General features: G+C 39.6%; 1 protein-coding gene across 3 annotated transcripts in view; it reads right to left on the reverse strand.

Moving 5' to 3' along the window:
- REEP3 (receptor accessory protein 3) overlaps positions 1 to 15157 on the reverse strand; it is a 75542-nt gene that overhangs the window by 15396 nt on the left and 44989 nt on the right. For all 3 annotated transcript variants that reach the window (XM_037062688.1, XM_037062687.1, XM_037062689.1), the window contains exons 3-5: positions 8797 to 8873; positions 6392 to 6512; positions 6129 to 6242 (exon numbers count right to left, since the gene is read on the reverse strand). In XM_037062688.1, coding sequence (XP_036918583.1) covers positions 6129 to 6242; positions 6392 to 6512; positions 8797 to 8873 — 312 coding nt within the window. The remainder of the gene's footprint in view (positions 1 to 6128; positions 6243 to 6391; positions 6513 to 8796; positions 8874 to 15157) is intronic.

A 15157-nucleotide genomic window follows, 5' to 3' on the forward strand; every position in this document is an offset into this window, starting at 1 on the left:
GCCCAGAACACCCACTTAAGAAGCTGAGAACAAACACCACAGGGTTGCCTGGTTAGAAGGGCTGGGGCCAGGTCCAGCAAAGGCAGCTCTGGGAACTTCAGCTGAGAACCGAACTGCAGCCTGAGGTTCTTCAGCTGAGAACCAGAACCTGAGCTGTTGCCACACAGAGCTCTCACTCACAAGGGCACCAGGGCACCTGAATGTTACTCAAGTGTCCAGGGCCATGGCTGGCATTTGTAAAAAGGGACCCTGCACGTATGACAAAATCTAACTTTTTACACTCAAATAATTCTGCCTTTGTTGAATTAACTTCATTCCCTGGTCAAACATCACATTGAAATCACTATATTTTGTGTTAAATAAGGGGAATTTACTGTTCTTTTCAGCATCTTTGTATAAAATATTCTATTCTATTATCTTTACATTTTAATTGAGCTTAAAATCATAATCAGCAATGCTTTATAAGCTTACAAGCACATAAACAATCTTTTACAGAACAGTTCTTACTATACTTTCAATAATGAATAGCCATTAAGCTAATTCTGTTGATCCTTGACATATTACATTATAATTGCTGATAAGGCCAATTTCCAGATTTTAGAAAATCTCTTTTCCCTATGGACATTCAACAATTAATCTGATCAAGATTAGAATATAATCGACTGCAATTGTATAAAGTGAATAATATATTTTAGTGGTTTTAAAGTGAAACAATATATATTTATCAAAGTAATTGTACAGACAAAAATATACAAAAGAAAAATTATTTGTACTCTACCACCAAAACTACCCATACATATTGATATATCCTTTTAGCTTTTTCTGACTCATCATACTTTCAGAGCGTCATACTTTCTCAACTTCAGCACTACTGCTGTTTTGGGCTGGATAACGTTTTGTTGGAAGGACACCGTCCGGTGCACTGCAGAGTATGAAGTGGCATCCCCGGCCTCTATCCGCTGGATGCCGGTAGCAGCTTCCCCTCCCTCAGTTATGAGAACCCAAATGTCTCTAGACCCTGCCAAATGTCCCTTGGAAGGCAAAATCAACCCCGTTGAGAACCATTCTCAGAGAGATAAAGGATTTTAAAAGTCAAGTTTCACCCCTTTGTTTTACAGGAAAGAAAATTAATACTTAAGATCAGTGCAAATTTGTCCAAAATCTCATGGTTACTGCATGACAGGATCAGGACTAAAAAAATGCAAATCAATTGTCTGCAAGAGAATTCCATGTTCATTATAACATTCTGCTTCCTAGAGGACAGAAAAAAATAGCATGATCTTTTCTCCCATTGTCTGAACAGCTGCTTTTTGTAAAAATTGCTAATAAGCAGCTAAATATCATCAAATATTTTCACAAACAGAAAGCCACTAAAATAGCAAGATGTCAAGATCTTTGACCTAATCATGAACACTTATAGTCAACCAGAGTACATCAGTTTTACCTGTAAGGCTCTAATTTCTGTGATAACTGATTTTTTGAAAATAATATCTGCTGAAGCATTCACCCCAGGCTGCCAGGGAGAAACCTAAGAGGCGGTTAATGTGACTGGCAGTGGTGTTGTTCATCTGCACAAAAGCCACCTGCACCTCTCACGTGAAAAGCTAGGGAATGCTGAACACCCTCAGCAAAATCCTTGAAAGTCCTTTGTATGTTTATGCTTTGCTCAGCCAAAATAAACTTGTACACTGACCTTGTGAACAGATGCCTGGTAATGAGGTCATAGACCTGAGTAACATTTTCAGAAAATTGCTTCACGGTGTAATAAATGCTCTGATTAAATTCCTATTTTCATCTTTAACATGCTCTGGTGGCTCAACCTGGGAAACCCAGTCAGGGGCATTACCAATATTTAAAGGTCACACCGAGAGTCCAAATATCTTTAGCCTAAGAGATATTTTTAGCAAACTATATATTATACAATTTTATGATAACTGTCAAGTCTTCCTACTGGCTTTCTTGCAGTTTCTCCTCAAACTTGACCTATTTCTTATTTTAGTTTCAATTTATTCCTCAGTATAAAGTGTCTGGTTCAGTGATTCCTGTCACAGTGTCTTTCTTTGACATCTCCAGAGATGAAATTAATTTCAGCTACTTTAAAATAGGTTCAGTACAACTCGAAGCAAATAGTGTTCCCACTATGTTACGTCCAGCATATTTAATGACTATTCCTAACGAATACAATCCAGGATCGTGGAATTAACCTTCCTGTGCTCACGCTGAGAATGGAAGGGTGGCCTCACGTGCACTGATCCTGGTAACAAAAGGATCCAGACATCACAAGCCAGAGGGGATCCACAACGAAGTCCAGTTATGGAATAAGGGCTGGTTTTGCAGTGTAACTTAGATGATTTTTATGCTGCTTCCTGCCTCTGATGGGAGAAGGTGGTTTTAAGTTGTTAAATATATAAATAAAAATAAACAATGAATCACAGAAAAGACACAGAAAGGTATATGATTGTTTTTTATAGTCTTTCTACAGAAAGAATTCTGTGGGATAATGTTTGTTTTGATAACAAAGGGCAAGGGGAAGAAGCTCTTGGTAACCAAGGATGAGGCGGAATTTTTTTAGTTAGTGTATACAGACATTCAGCNCTAGAACGGGGCAACTAAATCGCTGGGTTGTGACGTTGTATGTGGGGGCGGAGTCAAAGAGCGACAATGGCTCTCACCCACCGGTATTGCAGGGAAACTAAGTCGCTGGGTTGTGACGCTGTATGTGGGGGCGGGGTCAAAGAGGGACTCTGGCGTCCTGTCCGCCGCCTGCCGAGGCGGAATTTTTTTAGTTAGTGTATACAGACATTCAGCCTGTGAGCGCAGGGACTGTATCCATCTCATTCAGTGCTGCATTCTCAGCACCTACCATATAGTAGGTATTAAATAAATGAATGTTGAATAAATATATAGGATGCTAAATACTGATGGCAGAGAAGCATAATATAAAAATTAACAAAGAGGGGTTAGTAAAGATAAGATAATACAGTGGGGATTTCTGATTCCCTAAATAAAGACTTTGGATATAGTAAACCTAAGTCAAAATAAAATAAACATCCCACAAAATAGTCACAAAACATGGGAGGGTATCTCACAAAGTGGTAGGATTATAAACTATATTTAAGTGAGGAAAGAAAAGAAAAAGGAATCTGTATGCTTCTATGTTTCCCAAAACAATGTTCTAAAACGTCTGTATTCTCTAACAATTCTTCTGGCTAAAATTTAATTTTTAGTGTTTCACTGAAGAATCATATTGAATGGTGATGCTTTTTAAATATGAAAAATCCAGAAAGCATCCTCTTTGGGGTGTGAATAAATACAAGCCCTTGGTCCCCTTCTCCTCTTCATTCCCCTCTACCCCCCGCCCCCCACAGGCAACCAGTTTCCACCCCCTACTTTCCTGTATGGCAGATGAGGATTTCAATACTCTTCTCCCTCCTCTGCATTCCCCCATCCTTCCAAAAGAGAAAAATGACAGATGCAATCCATAGTGTGTTCTCATGATTATGATGTAAATGCTATTCACTGCTGAACTGAGTCATGCTTCATTATTACATTTCCTTTCTTCTATATTTTGCCAGAGTTACAATGACTCCTTTGCCATATTTCATTTGTTTAGTAGTTCAAAGCTCTCCCTCTTCATGTGGCCTCCACTACATTTTCCACGATGCTCAGGGCTGAGGTGCAGCTGCACTGTGGTACCTGCCACCTACAGCCAGTGTGTCCTCTGATTGGTCACAGCATGGGCTGAATGATTCAAGTATCGCCCCTGCATGGGATTAAACCTATCAGATACTCCTATTGCCATACTTTTCCCAGAGACCCCTGTCCTGGCACCCTCTGCCCATCCCATTCATCCTGGCTGGCTGTCTTCTGGGCTTGCTGTGTAGTGCTCACTCTGGGAATTCCTGTCTTCTCCCTTCTGTGGTGGGTACCCAATTTCCCAGGTCCCATGGGTTTTCCTCTATCATGGATTACTCCCTAATTTTGGCAGAGCATATCCTCTCCCCGATATAGGATGCACAAGAGGTAAATTTTGTGACTATGCAATGCCTAAAGTAAAGATTTTATTTTAAGGTGACACGTGACTGAGAGTTTCACTGTTTCAGAACTGGAGGGTGAAAATCATTATGGTATCTTGGGTGGTATCAGTCTTTCATCTTCAAGCTTCCATTGTCACTAGTTAGAAATTAACGTCTTTCTGATTCTAGATCACTGAATGTGACATACTTTTTTTCACTTGGAACCTTTAAGAATTTCTTCCTTATCCCTGGTGTTTTAGAATCCTTTCCTGTATTTTGCTGTGTATAATGTGCACTCACGTTTTTGGCTCAACTTTCATTTTAATTTTTAAATTCAATTATTTATTTATTTATTTTTAGAAACAAAACTGATGATCATATTCCAGGATATTATTTTGTATATGGATATCATTATTGCTTTCTAGAGTCACACTTTCAGTGCATAAGCATAAATAAAATAATTAAAATTATTTTATAGATACAGAATTTGTACTACCCATGTATAACACACATCCTTATTTTTCCCTCAAAAATTTGGGCAAAAGACTGTGCATTATACACAACAAAATGTGGTAATAACCTTGCTTAAGAGTAGATCCACTAAGTCTTTTTTCATTCATTGTGCTGGGTACTTTCTGGACCCCAGAAATACGGAGATTTATGTCCTTCCGTTCTGAGAAATACTACTATATTATTTCTTTGGTAACTGTATCTGTTGTCTCTTGGTAGCATTCCTACCTGTTGAATGTTGGATCTCCTGGATGATCTTTTTCAGTGGATATGAACATTAGAAATGCATTTTCATTAAGCAAGAAATAAAAAGCAAATCCACTTCTTTTAAAATGGAAAATTGTCCTTAAATAAGCTGAATATATTGCTGTTTTAGTATCTGTTTACATCTATACGAATAAAAAAAACCTTCAAAACCCAGTAACAGGCAATCTATACTAAAGTGCAAATAATCAATAGTGCTGTATTCACTGCTTTCACTTAATCTTCAATGTAACACTTCTAGAATATAATGCCAATTTCTTATCTTCTGATCATATTAATTGGGATGCTTGAGCCAAAGATCACTCTGAAAAGAGAAGGCTTATTTTAGAAATTCCAGTTGATATTTTCTATCCCTTTGCCATTACTATTATACAAAATCATTGTTTACCTAGAATATTTATTTCCATAAATGGAAATACACTGTTTTAGTTCAAGACAACTAAATTGCAAACGTCTAAGTCAAAGGCTAGAATACTATTTAGTCTCAATTTAACTTAATAGCAACAAACTCAAAGTGTCCCTTGAACTGAGATAGGTACATAACATGAATGCTCACTGGGCTCCCACTGTGCTCTCCCAGATAGGTACAGTATCCCCATTTCATACATGAAACAACTAAGGAATACAGCAGTTAAGTAAATTGCAGATGGTTATTTAGAAAGTCAGCACTTTTTGGGTCTGGAGTCTGTTTTCTTTCCACATACTACACACCAAAATCAATTATGCTATTGCATTTAAAATAAACCACACTAATTACTACATGCAAAGAAATCCAAAAGCCACAATGCAAGTTTTCACAGAGGCACTCATTTCATAACTTGGCTTGCAAAATACAACACATGACATTAGTATTGGCTAAGTAAAATCTCAAGTTTTAAAAACAGAATTTTTTCATGCCTTATTTTGAATAATCAGTTACCTCAAATTGGTTGAAGTAGGGGTGCAGAAGTAAGCCAGAAATCCTACCAAGATATTGCCACCGAGAGAGAACACCAGAGACAGAGAAAGAAAGATTGGTCATCTTTACTAACAGTGATTTACTCAAACTACTTTAAGGTTATAAAGTAGAAAAGTTATATGACAAAAATGACATTTCCTGGTATGTTTTATTTATTAACTAGCTCAAATTTTGTGATCAATTAAGAGATTCAAATTATTTAGTTATAAAAAAATGCATAAAAATGCTTGTAAAATTAGATATTTGTTCTTCCCAGTTTTACGAAAATAAACAGAAAGAAAATTCTGCCAACATTTTATAATGATCTGACAAAAAAAGCCACACTACTGTATCTGTTGACTTAATGTGCTATTGGATAAAAAGTGTAAATAAAAAGTTACCTTCACTGCTGCAGTAACAGCAGCAGTAGCTGCTAAGTTTAAACCTTGCCGCCCAAAGTTTACCATCGTCTCATAGCCTCGTTCCTTTGCTTGTACAATATAATCATCAATCTCCTAGAAAAAAATCCAAACACACAGATATTAATTTTACTTAAGCAGAGTGTCCAAGAAGCCAAAAAATAGGACTTCTCCCATAATATAAATGTTTCACAAACTTTATAGCATAAAGCATGTGATCTGTGCAAATAATTTATATATCTTACCCTTTCCTTTGAAGAAAGAAGTGGATGAAGCAACTTTCTGTAAATTAAACTTGCTCCTTTGGTATAGGGAGAGAGCAGCCATATGACAAAAGCAATCTTAAGTTCATAGTACAGGGGGAACCTAATAAGAAAAAATTTGAAAAAAAATGCCTGTGAAAACAAAACTATAGACAATGAGCAAATAACAAAAATGTTAAGAAGTTCAAACAACTATGTTTGAATCGACAAATCAATTTCATTAAATATAGATCAGTTAACACAAGAGCAACCTGATTCCTGCAGAGATTCACCCCTTCTAGTCAAGATTCTTCCATTTCAGCAAGACTAGGGACGCTGGCAACTGAGTGCTCAGTTCCGAGAGGGCACTGACAAACATTAGCCAGGGCAATAAGGTCCATATTTCTGTCTGCAGAGCACAGTGCCATGGTGGTACCTGCGCACCTCCAATTACCAGGGCACCCATTTATACGCTCCAAATGCACAATGTTACTCCCTATGTTCATTTTCTCATTCTCAGAGCTCTCAGAAAACTTCCCCTCTCATCTCATTTGGCCAGAATTGCAGCACTTTGCAGACCTAAATTGTTCACTCACACAAGAAATGGAACTACCATCGTGGTAGGCTGGGAATTAGGGTTAGATGGAATCCATGGCCTTTTCCATGTGTCTTTGCAGTGTCTTCCTTGCAGGCTGAATCCACTTCCCTAAGCGCTAACTATGGGTTTAACCATGGGACCTGCTGTGGAAAACAGAATATGGCATGCCACATGGTTTACATGCCCTTTGACTCCCTCACCCCCATTGCCTCCATACCCTTGATCTAAATTTTTGCTTTCTGCTGTGACAACAAGTGCTCCCTCAGCCTTGGTTCCCAAAAGAAAATAGTCAAAGCCCAGCAAACAGCAATGACCACTTTCCCTCGTGCAGTTTGTGCAGGAAATAAATGTGTGTGTTTTTAACTTATTCTGCTCTTAGGGTTGTTTGTTGTCATAGCAAAAGTTAACTAATACAGCATGAGGGGATCAGCATGCTCTGGTCAAAGAAGCACTAAGATACACAATAACTGAAAAAATCTGGACTCTTCTGAAGGGGCACATAGGTATCAGGCAATAAGACATGATGACTGACGACTACGCAAAGAAAGGTCTCTGTGATGCTGCAATCACAGAGGGGTATCAGGACTCTCGCTGTGGTAAACGTTCCTTGCATTATTCAGATTTTAATAGTGTATGCTATATTTGCAATCAGCACAACAACCGAAATCTTTAAAAAGAGGACTTCAACACTTGAAGTTGATCTAGCATGTTCTGGAATCTGCTATTTAAAAATAAACAGGAAAATGTCTCCCAAGCCCCTGTATCAAAAACATAACAAGTTAAATGAATGAGCTTTGGGACAGAAGAGGGAAGAGAAAGATGGATGAAGATACATTACAGAGAAGTTCGTAAGTAAGGGCAGATGCTAAGCACATTTAACTCTGATGACTTCATTTTTCCCTGGCAATCCAGTGTGACCTAATCTGCCGTGAGAAGGTGATGAGAACAGCAAAGTCAGAAAGACAGTTCGAGGAGACAGGAGTAAAGGTCTGAAACGGGCACAAGAGGGAATGGGAGTAGTAGCAAGGGGTCAAAAACAAGTAAAAGGAAAGGTGAGCTCAAATTGATACCTATATGAGCAGCTGACTGATTTTTTCAGCTCATTTAGTAGCCTGGGAAAGAAGTCAGTAAGAGCAATTGGGCTTATTTAGGCCAAAGATTTTACAGCGAGGGCAGCTGAAGAAACTGGCAAGGCAGGAAACGCACAGATTCTGAAGGAGGACCTGTCTGGGTCCGGATGGAAATGCACTCCTGAAATACAGCACAAGGAGATGCAAGTTGTCCCATGAAGTCTTTGCCCCTCAGTAAAATGTTAAATCCTTGAGGACACAAACATGCTTTAATTTTGTCTCAGAGGTTTGGAATAGAGCAGCCCAGGAGCTGTTGGTTAGTGGGTGTCCTCGTGGATACCATCTAATTTGAATGTAGATGAGAGTTTTAAGGACAGGGAGGGAGTGCTAAAACCAGATGCTGTGGGTGTCAAAAGAGGCGGCTTTTAGGAAGTGATAAAGAGCCTGAAGTCATCAGTGTAAAAAAAGATGGCAACCGATTTCTCTATTCCAAGAGACTACAAGATGTATGGGAGACGGGCAGAAAGTGGCACATGAGGAGAAGAACGGGGTTGCCTTTCTTGGAGAGGAACTGGAAGCAAAACAATGTTCTTATGGGAAAATCAGATGAAGAAAAGAGGGCCCTGAATAATTAAACAACTTGCTCAAATTTACTCAGTCAACAGCAAAAGGCAGGATAAAAACTCAGGACACCCCTTAATGAGTCTGTAGTATGGTCCTTTCTCAATACTAGAACTTACCAAGCAATTGTTTGATCTGCTACTGTTTCAATCACAGTATAGAGAGCAAAAACAATCCAGTACATCATCCATCGAACCTGGAAATAATAAAAATACTTATGAAATAACAGAGTAAAATTAGTTATAACTGAATAATTATGTATATCTCATATACATACATATATTTCTAAATGTACAGTATGTTAGATCAAATGCAGAAGGCGACAGATGAATTTTCAACAGACTTCATGTCTGAGTTCCTCACCCCATTGCATCAACAGTCCTGGCGCACAAGAACCAAAGAATAACAAATCTCCAGGCCTGTTACAATGTAATACAAGGATATGAATGAAAGAATTGGAAAAACAGGATATAGTTCTCCAAACTAAAGGAAAGTTCTGTAAAAGATCTTATTCTTTTCTATAGCCTTCTTTCGGAAGGGTATCAACTATTTAATTATTATATAAATAATATAGTATAATATGGTATGAGCACATTTAATCTGTATTGGCTTTTTAAATTTTGCTTTCCTATTTTCTCCATCTATATAAACTTTTCAGAAATTGAAGAACAATCCTGGATTTCTTTTTTTTTTAAGATTTTATTTATTTGTCTTTAGAGAGGAAGGAAAGGAGAGAAATACCAATGTATGGTTGCTTCTTGTGAGTCCCCTGCTGGGAACTGGCCTGCAACCCAGGCATGTGGCCTGACTGGGAATCGAACCGCGATCGTGTGGCTCGCAGGCCCGCGCTCAATCCACTGAGCTACACCAGCCAGGCCTCTTTTTTTTTTTTTTAAGGTTTTATTTATTTATCTTTAGAGGGGAAGGGAAGGAGAGAAATATCAATGTATGGCTGCCTTTGGTGTGTCCCCTGCTGGGAACTGGCCTGCAACCCAGGCATGTGCCCTGACTGGGAATTCAACCACGATCGCCTGGTTTGCAGGCCCGCACTCAATCCACTGAGCAACACCAGCCAGGGACAATCCTAGATTTCTTATATCCAGAATGCTAGTTATGCACTTTGAAAGTCTAAGGTTAGTGTCTTCTTCCTCTTTCCCCATGTAGGAGCCTGTCGCCTCTCACACTCTTTTTTCTTCTACTCCATCACCACAATGGTAGTTGTGGACAGACTGAATGTGTCCCCCTCAAAATTCATATATTAAAATCCTCATCCCAAATGTGTGTCAGGAGGTGGGGCTACTGGGAGGGGATTAGGTCATAAAGGCAGAGCCGTCAAAAATTAGTGTCCTTCTAAAAGGACCTCCAGGGAGCTGTCTCCCCCCTTCCACGATGTGCGGACACAGCCAAAAGATGATGGTCTCTGAACCACTTTTTTTCAATTCTCTCTCCCTCTCTTGTACTCAGCGCAGAGACTCAGAGGACAGAGTACATCACCGTCTTTCCTGGGAAAGTGGCGGCTTCAATGAACTGATCTCTCTCAAAGAAAGTTTAGGAAACGTGGAGAAGAGTAAATAATGACCCAAATAATTTTTCATTATTTCACAGTTTCATAACCATCATTCTGACTGTGACCTTTCAAATAAAAAATAATAAGTAATACTCAAAGGAGAGTCATAATTTGCCCGATGAAAGACTTGAGTCAAGGTGAAAGGGACTGTGCAGGTAAGCAGTTGTGGTGATATGCCCCGAAAGTCTGGCCCTCGGATGGAGCAGAGCTGCGACGTAGCTCACAGATCTCAAAAACACCCTTGCTTCGTCAGTGTAGTCAAATGCTTATTCAGTTTTCCAATGAAATGATCAAATTAGCTTTAAAACCCACAAAATAAGTAACTGCTTTAAAATATTGTATATAATGCTTACTTCTTAAAAAGCAAAACATATTTACTTAGGTTGTAAGAATATTTAACAATGTCAAAAATAAAGGGTATGCTTTATGTCAAAAATAATGTCAAAAAAAGAAGGGAATGCTTTTTTTAGTTAAAAAACAACAAACTATCTAGTCAATTAGGTATTCCTGGCCACTTTCCTGGGAAATTTGCTACAATTTATATAAGCAAGACTCCATGGTTTTAAATTTTCTTTAATGAATACATTCTTTGATAACATGCTCTCTTAACCTCATGGAATTTTCATTCTCCTTATTAGAAATATGGAGCTCAAGAATAGTTGCATCTGGGCAATAGTTAAGTAAATTCATTGTGTGTGTGTGCATGCATGTGTGTCACTCATAGACGTGACCACAAAGAAACTTAATGTTGAAAAGATATTGCTTCCTCTTTTCCATTAATGGATTTGGTTGGGATTTTACACCAAATGATTACTCAGCAAAGCTTTTATTAAAACTATACCTCAAGGCTACTCAGCATACTGTAAGGTTATGCCCAAAGGAAAAACAGAAGTCAAAGTTAAAAAAAAGAAAGAAGAGGGGAAGTCACCAGATTATAAGTACAATTAAAAATCTGTGAGGGTAAAGCATTCGTTAGACCAGCAGAAAACATCAATAACAAAATGCAGTTCTAAAAAAAAACTGGTAGGAAAATAGTCACACTGATAATCTTACAAATATATGCAACAATATAATGGAAATAAGTGCTATTAAAATAGCATGTAAATAAAAGTCACTTAAGGAGCCCTGGCTGGCGTAGCTCAGTGGATTGAGTGCAGGCCTGTGAACCAAACTAAAAGTGACTTAATATGTAACTTTAATAACTCACAACCCACCTTTTAAGACACACATGCACCCCACCTTACTTTTAATCTTTCATATCAAACATAATTTAGGCAATTCTTAAGGACTCAAGTGGCATCATTACATTATAACACTCACTAAAAAAGCTGTACTATAGCAAAACCTACTCATGTCAGGGGAACAGAAACACGAATACGAAAGCTTCTGTCCTCAAGAATTTAACATTTTACTGGGGAGAAAAATGAATAAATGACTGTGATTAAAAAAGAAGTTTATTAGATGCTCCAGCTCCAGGATGAATCAAGATAATATAAATTTAAGGAAAGCTTACTAAAGGGGCCGTTTATAAAGTTGTGGGCAAGTTGAGGAAAATCAGTAAAGATAGTGGCGCACCCTTGAGCTGACAACAGCGGGGACTGGCATGAGCCCTAGGCACAAAGGAGGGACGACTGGGAAAGGTTTCCTGGAATCCAGACAGTGTAACTGTAGGGAAGGGCTACAGCTCAGGTAGTCACAGCCAAACAGTGGGGTCAGGACCTCTGAGCACAGTACTCTGACCTCACGTCCTCTCCTGCGTTCACATCTTTTGCAGAAGCCTCACAGGGGCCAAACCCAAAAGGAGGCCAGACATGTCTACGGATCAGCCTCCTGGGCCATAAGGAAGAAGAAGAAATGCGGGATGTGGAGGGGAAGCTCCAATGGAGGGACAGAAGGTTCCAGCACTACTTGGCCTGTCAGCTCTTTTTAACACATCTAGGATGGAGTCCCTTCTCACCACTTTCACAGATACCTCCCCAGCCCAGGGGACCATAATCTTCTTATGATTATTCTCATAGCTGTTTACTCTGCTTCATTGGGTCTATTTTGCACAGAGCAGTCGGAGTTACCTCCTTTAAACACGAGCCAACTCATGTCATTCCTCTGTTCGAATCCCTCTGATGACGGCCCCCGTCGGAAATCTCACCACAGCCTAGCAGGCCCTATGGCTCTGGCACAGGCTGCTGTTCTGGTCTCATCTGGAATTCTTCCTCCTTCCCTGCTTTGCTCCAGTCCCCTCGCAAGTTTTACCATCCTTTGTGCGTGGATATCCTGCTGCCTCAGGGCCTTAGGATGCCCTGTTGCCTTGCCTGAAATGCTCTTCCCCTTGTGAAGAGCCTTTTTACTTTCTTCAGGTCTCTGCTCACATAATTATCAGATAATTAATTAATCAAATCAATTATCAGATAATTTCCTAACCATTCTGCTTAAAATACCAATATCCTCCTAATCCCCTCACCCTGCCTTATTCTTCTTTTTAGCACATATCACATATCATAGACACATCTAACAAATATTTACTCCCCCTCCCTGCCTTTCCCTACTTGAATGTAAACTCCAAGAGGGCAAAAACTTTATTTTGTGCACTGATGAATCCTTTGTGTGGGGTGCAGAAGGTGCTCAGTAAATATACAATGGTGAATTGTCAACTGAATATGGGCTTGCACATAGCTTAGTGCGCTCTTTTTTGTTGGGAGTGCAGAAGATCAGACAGCAGATAGGAGGTGAAGACATGATGGGTAGATGTAAACTAGTATTTTATCTGATTTAAAGAGAAAAATAGAAGGGAGAATAAAAAGTAGCATGAGGCAAAATGGAAGCACGCTTACACCCTCAAGGATGGCACATTTTACCAGGGAGATGCTGAGACTCAAATTGTTAGAGAGCAAAAATACTTCATGGAACCAGATCCCAGATGAAATAGGCAAGAATAAGATTAGGAGGAAGAGTGGGCTCAAGACAGAAACAGGGCTGCATCTTCCTCAGGGCAAGGAGGAAAGAAAAGAATGGTCATGTTGGGAAGAGGGATGAAGTGGACACCGCTGACAACCTCTGCTTTTAGTCTACAGGACGGCAGGCCACCTGTTGAGGCTGGGGATAAGAGGATTTAAGAGGAGTAGTAAAGGTTGAGAAAAGATGCTTCTATACAGATGGGAAAGGGAACGGCCTAGGGTAGAAGTGGAACAGATTATGTGACCAAGGATGCTCTCTGCTGCTCCGGGTGTTAAAGACGGGGCGACCATGAAAGTTCTAGGTCAGCGAAACAAGAGAGAAACAGAGGTGACAGTGTGCTGCTGTCTATAAATAGGCATATAAATAACAGTGGTGGCTGAGAAGTGGCCCAACCAGGGCCAATGCTTCTCGGCCACCTGTGTCCGGTCCTCACCAACAGAATGTGAACTGCGGCTTTTGAGAAGTGGGTGTGTCTCTCCCACAGGCTAGTTCCCTCCTTCCTGCTGGCTGGGAGACCACAGAACAGAGGCACCTTGGGAGCGCTATGCTGTTAGAGATGGGCAGAGCCCCAGTTCTTAAGAGGTTGCCTGAGGAGAAATCCTTGCTGAAATGAACACCTAAGCTGGACTGTTATGTGAGAGAAAAATACATTTCTATATTCCTTCTGCATTTTTATTGTATTTATAATGACAACAGCTCAGCCTACCCTACTATGAAGGGTCACACTCTAATCTCTGTGGAGACGAGAAAGCAAGGCGCTGGGAGTAGTGCTCCCAGAACTACACAGGTGCCAGTCACAGTGCCATGGCTGCCATCTGTGGCACAGCCAGGGCGCTGGTTGGTGGTGATGGCTAATATTACCACGGTGACCTAGAAATGGAGAAGAGGACTACCATTCTACGAAATTCAGGTTGAGATACTCCCAGGGACTCTCAGAGGATTTGGAAGGAACTGAAGGATAGGACGGATTGATGTGCTCATGTTGCAGACTGGGGCACTGCCAGAGAAATACTATTTTGTATTTTAGTGTGACCCCTTGGCAAATGCGACTTCTATCTGTGTGAATACTGAGTTACCAGCTTCGCTGTCAGCATATACAACTTCATTAGCAATTCCTTTCTATTTTCAATACGCTCAAAAATCAGACTAATTATAAGTGTGTTAGAAATATGAGTTCAGTGTAAAATAAATATTCTGCACAGGAGTCTGAGATATCCAAAGACTGAAGTGCAGCCCTGGCCAGAGTGGATCAGTTGCCTGGACATTGTCCTGCAAAGCGAAAGGTCCCTGGTTTGATTCCTGGTGAGGGCACAGGCCTGGGTTGGGGGGTGGGTCCCCAGCTGGGGCATGTCTGAGAGGCAACAGATTAAGATTCCGCTCTCACATTGATGTTTCTCTCCCTCTCTTTCTCCCTCCCTTCCCCCCTCTCTCTAAGAAAATACTTAAAAAAAAGAGTGAAGTGCATAAAAGTCGGTATGAAGACTACATGAAAGAGTTGTTTGATCATCTATTTTGCTTACCTGTTTTCTTTCCCAGGAGTATGTCTAATGCCTAGTATGTTGTACCATACTAGGCATTAGACATAAACCAGATGCTCAAAAATGCTTACTGGAAGAATTAATAAACTGGGCTAACTTATAAGCAAGACGGTAATTTCCATTTTTCCTAATTATTTGGTAATAAACTTCTTTTGAAAGTGGTCACAATGCAATGGCCATCATCTTGGAATACTTTACCCAATATATTTTTCACAACTAGAGGAATGTGACGAATGCTTTAATATAAATTTAATTTAATATAAATAAAAGATTTCTCAAATGGAATCTTAAAACCATTCAAAAGTAACTCATTTTCTAAGAAAATACACTCATAATTAGGCAAGGCTTCTTTCGATGAATTTAGTATCATCTGTGATATAAAACCAAAGTATCTAAAGTCACATTCCAGTTTATATAGTTCAT

This window comes from Sturnira hondurensis, unplaced genomic scaffold (genome assembly GCF_014824575.4).
Source record: "Sturnira hondurensis isolate 20B ecotype Veracruz unplaced genomic scaffold, ASM1482457v3 Scaffold0014302, whole genome shotgun sequence".
Taxonomy (NCBI): Eukaryota; Metazoa; Chordata; class Mammalia; order Chiroptera; family Phyllostomidae; genus Sturnira; species Sturnira hondurensis.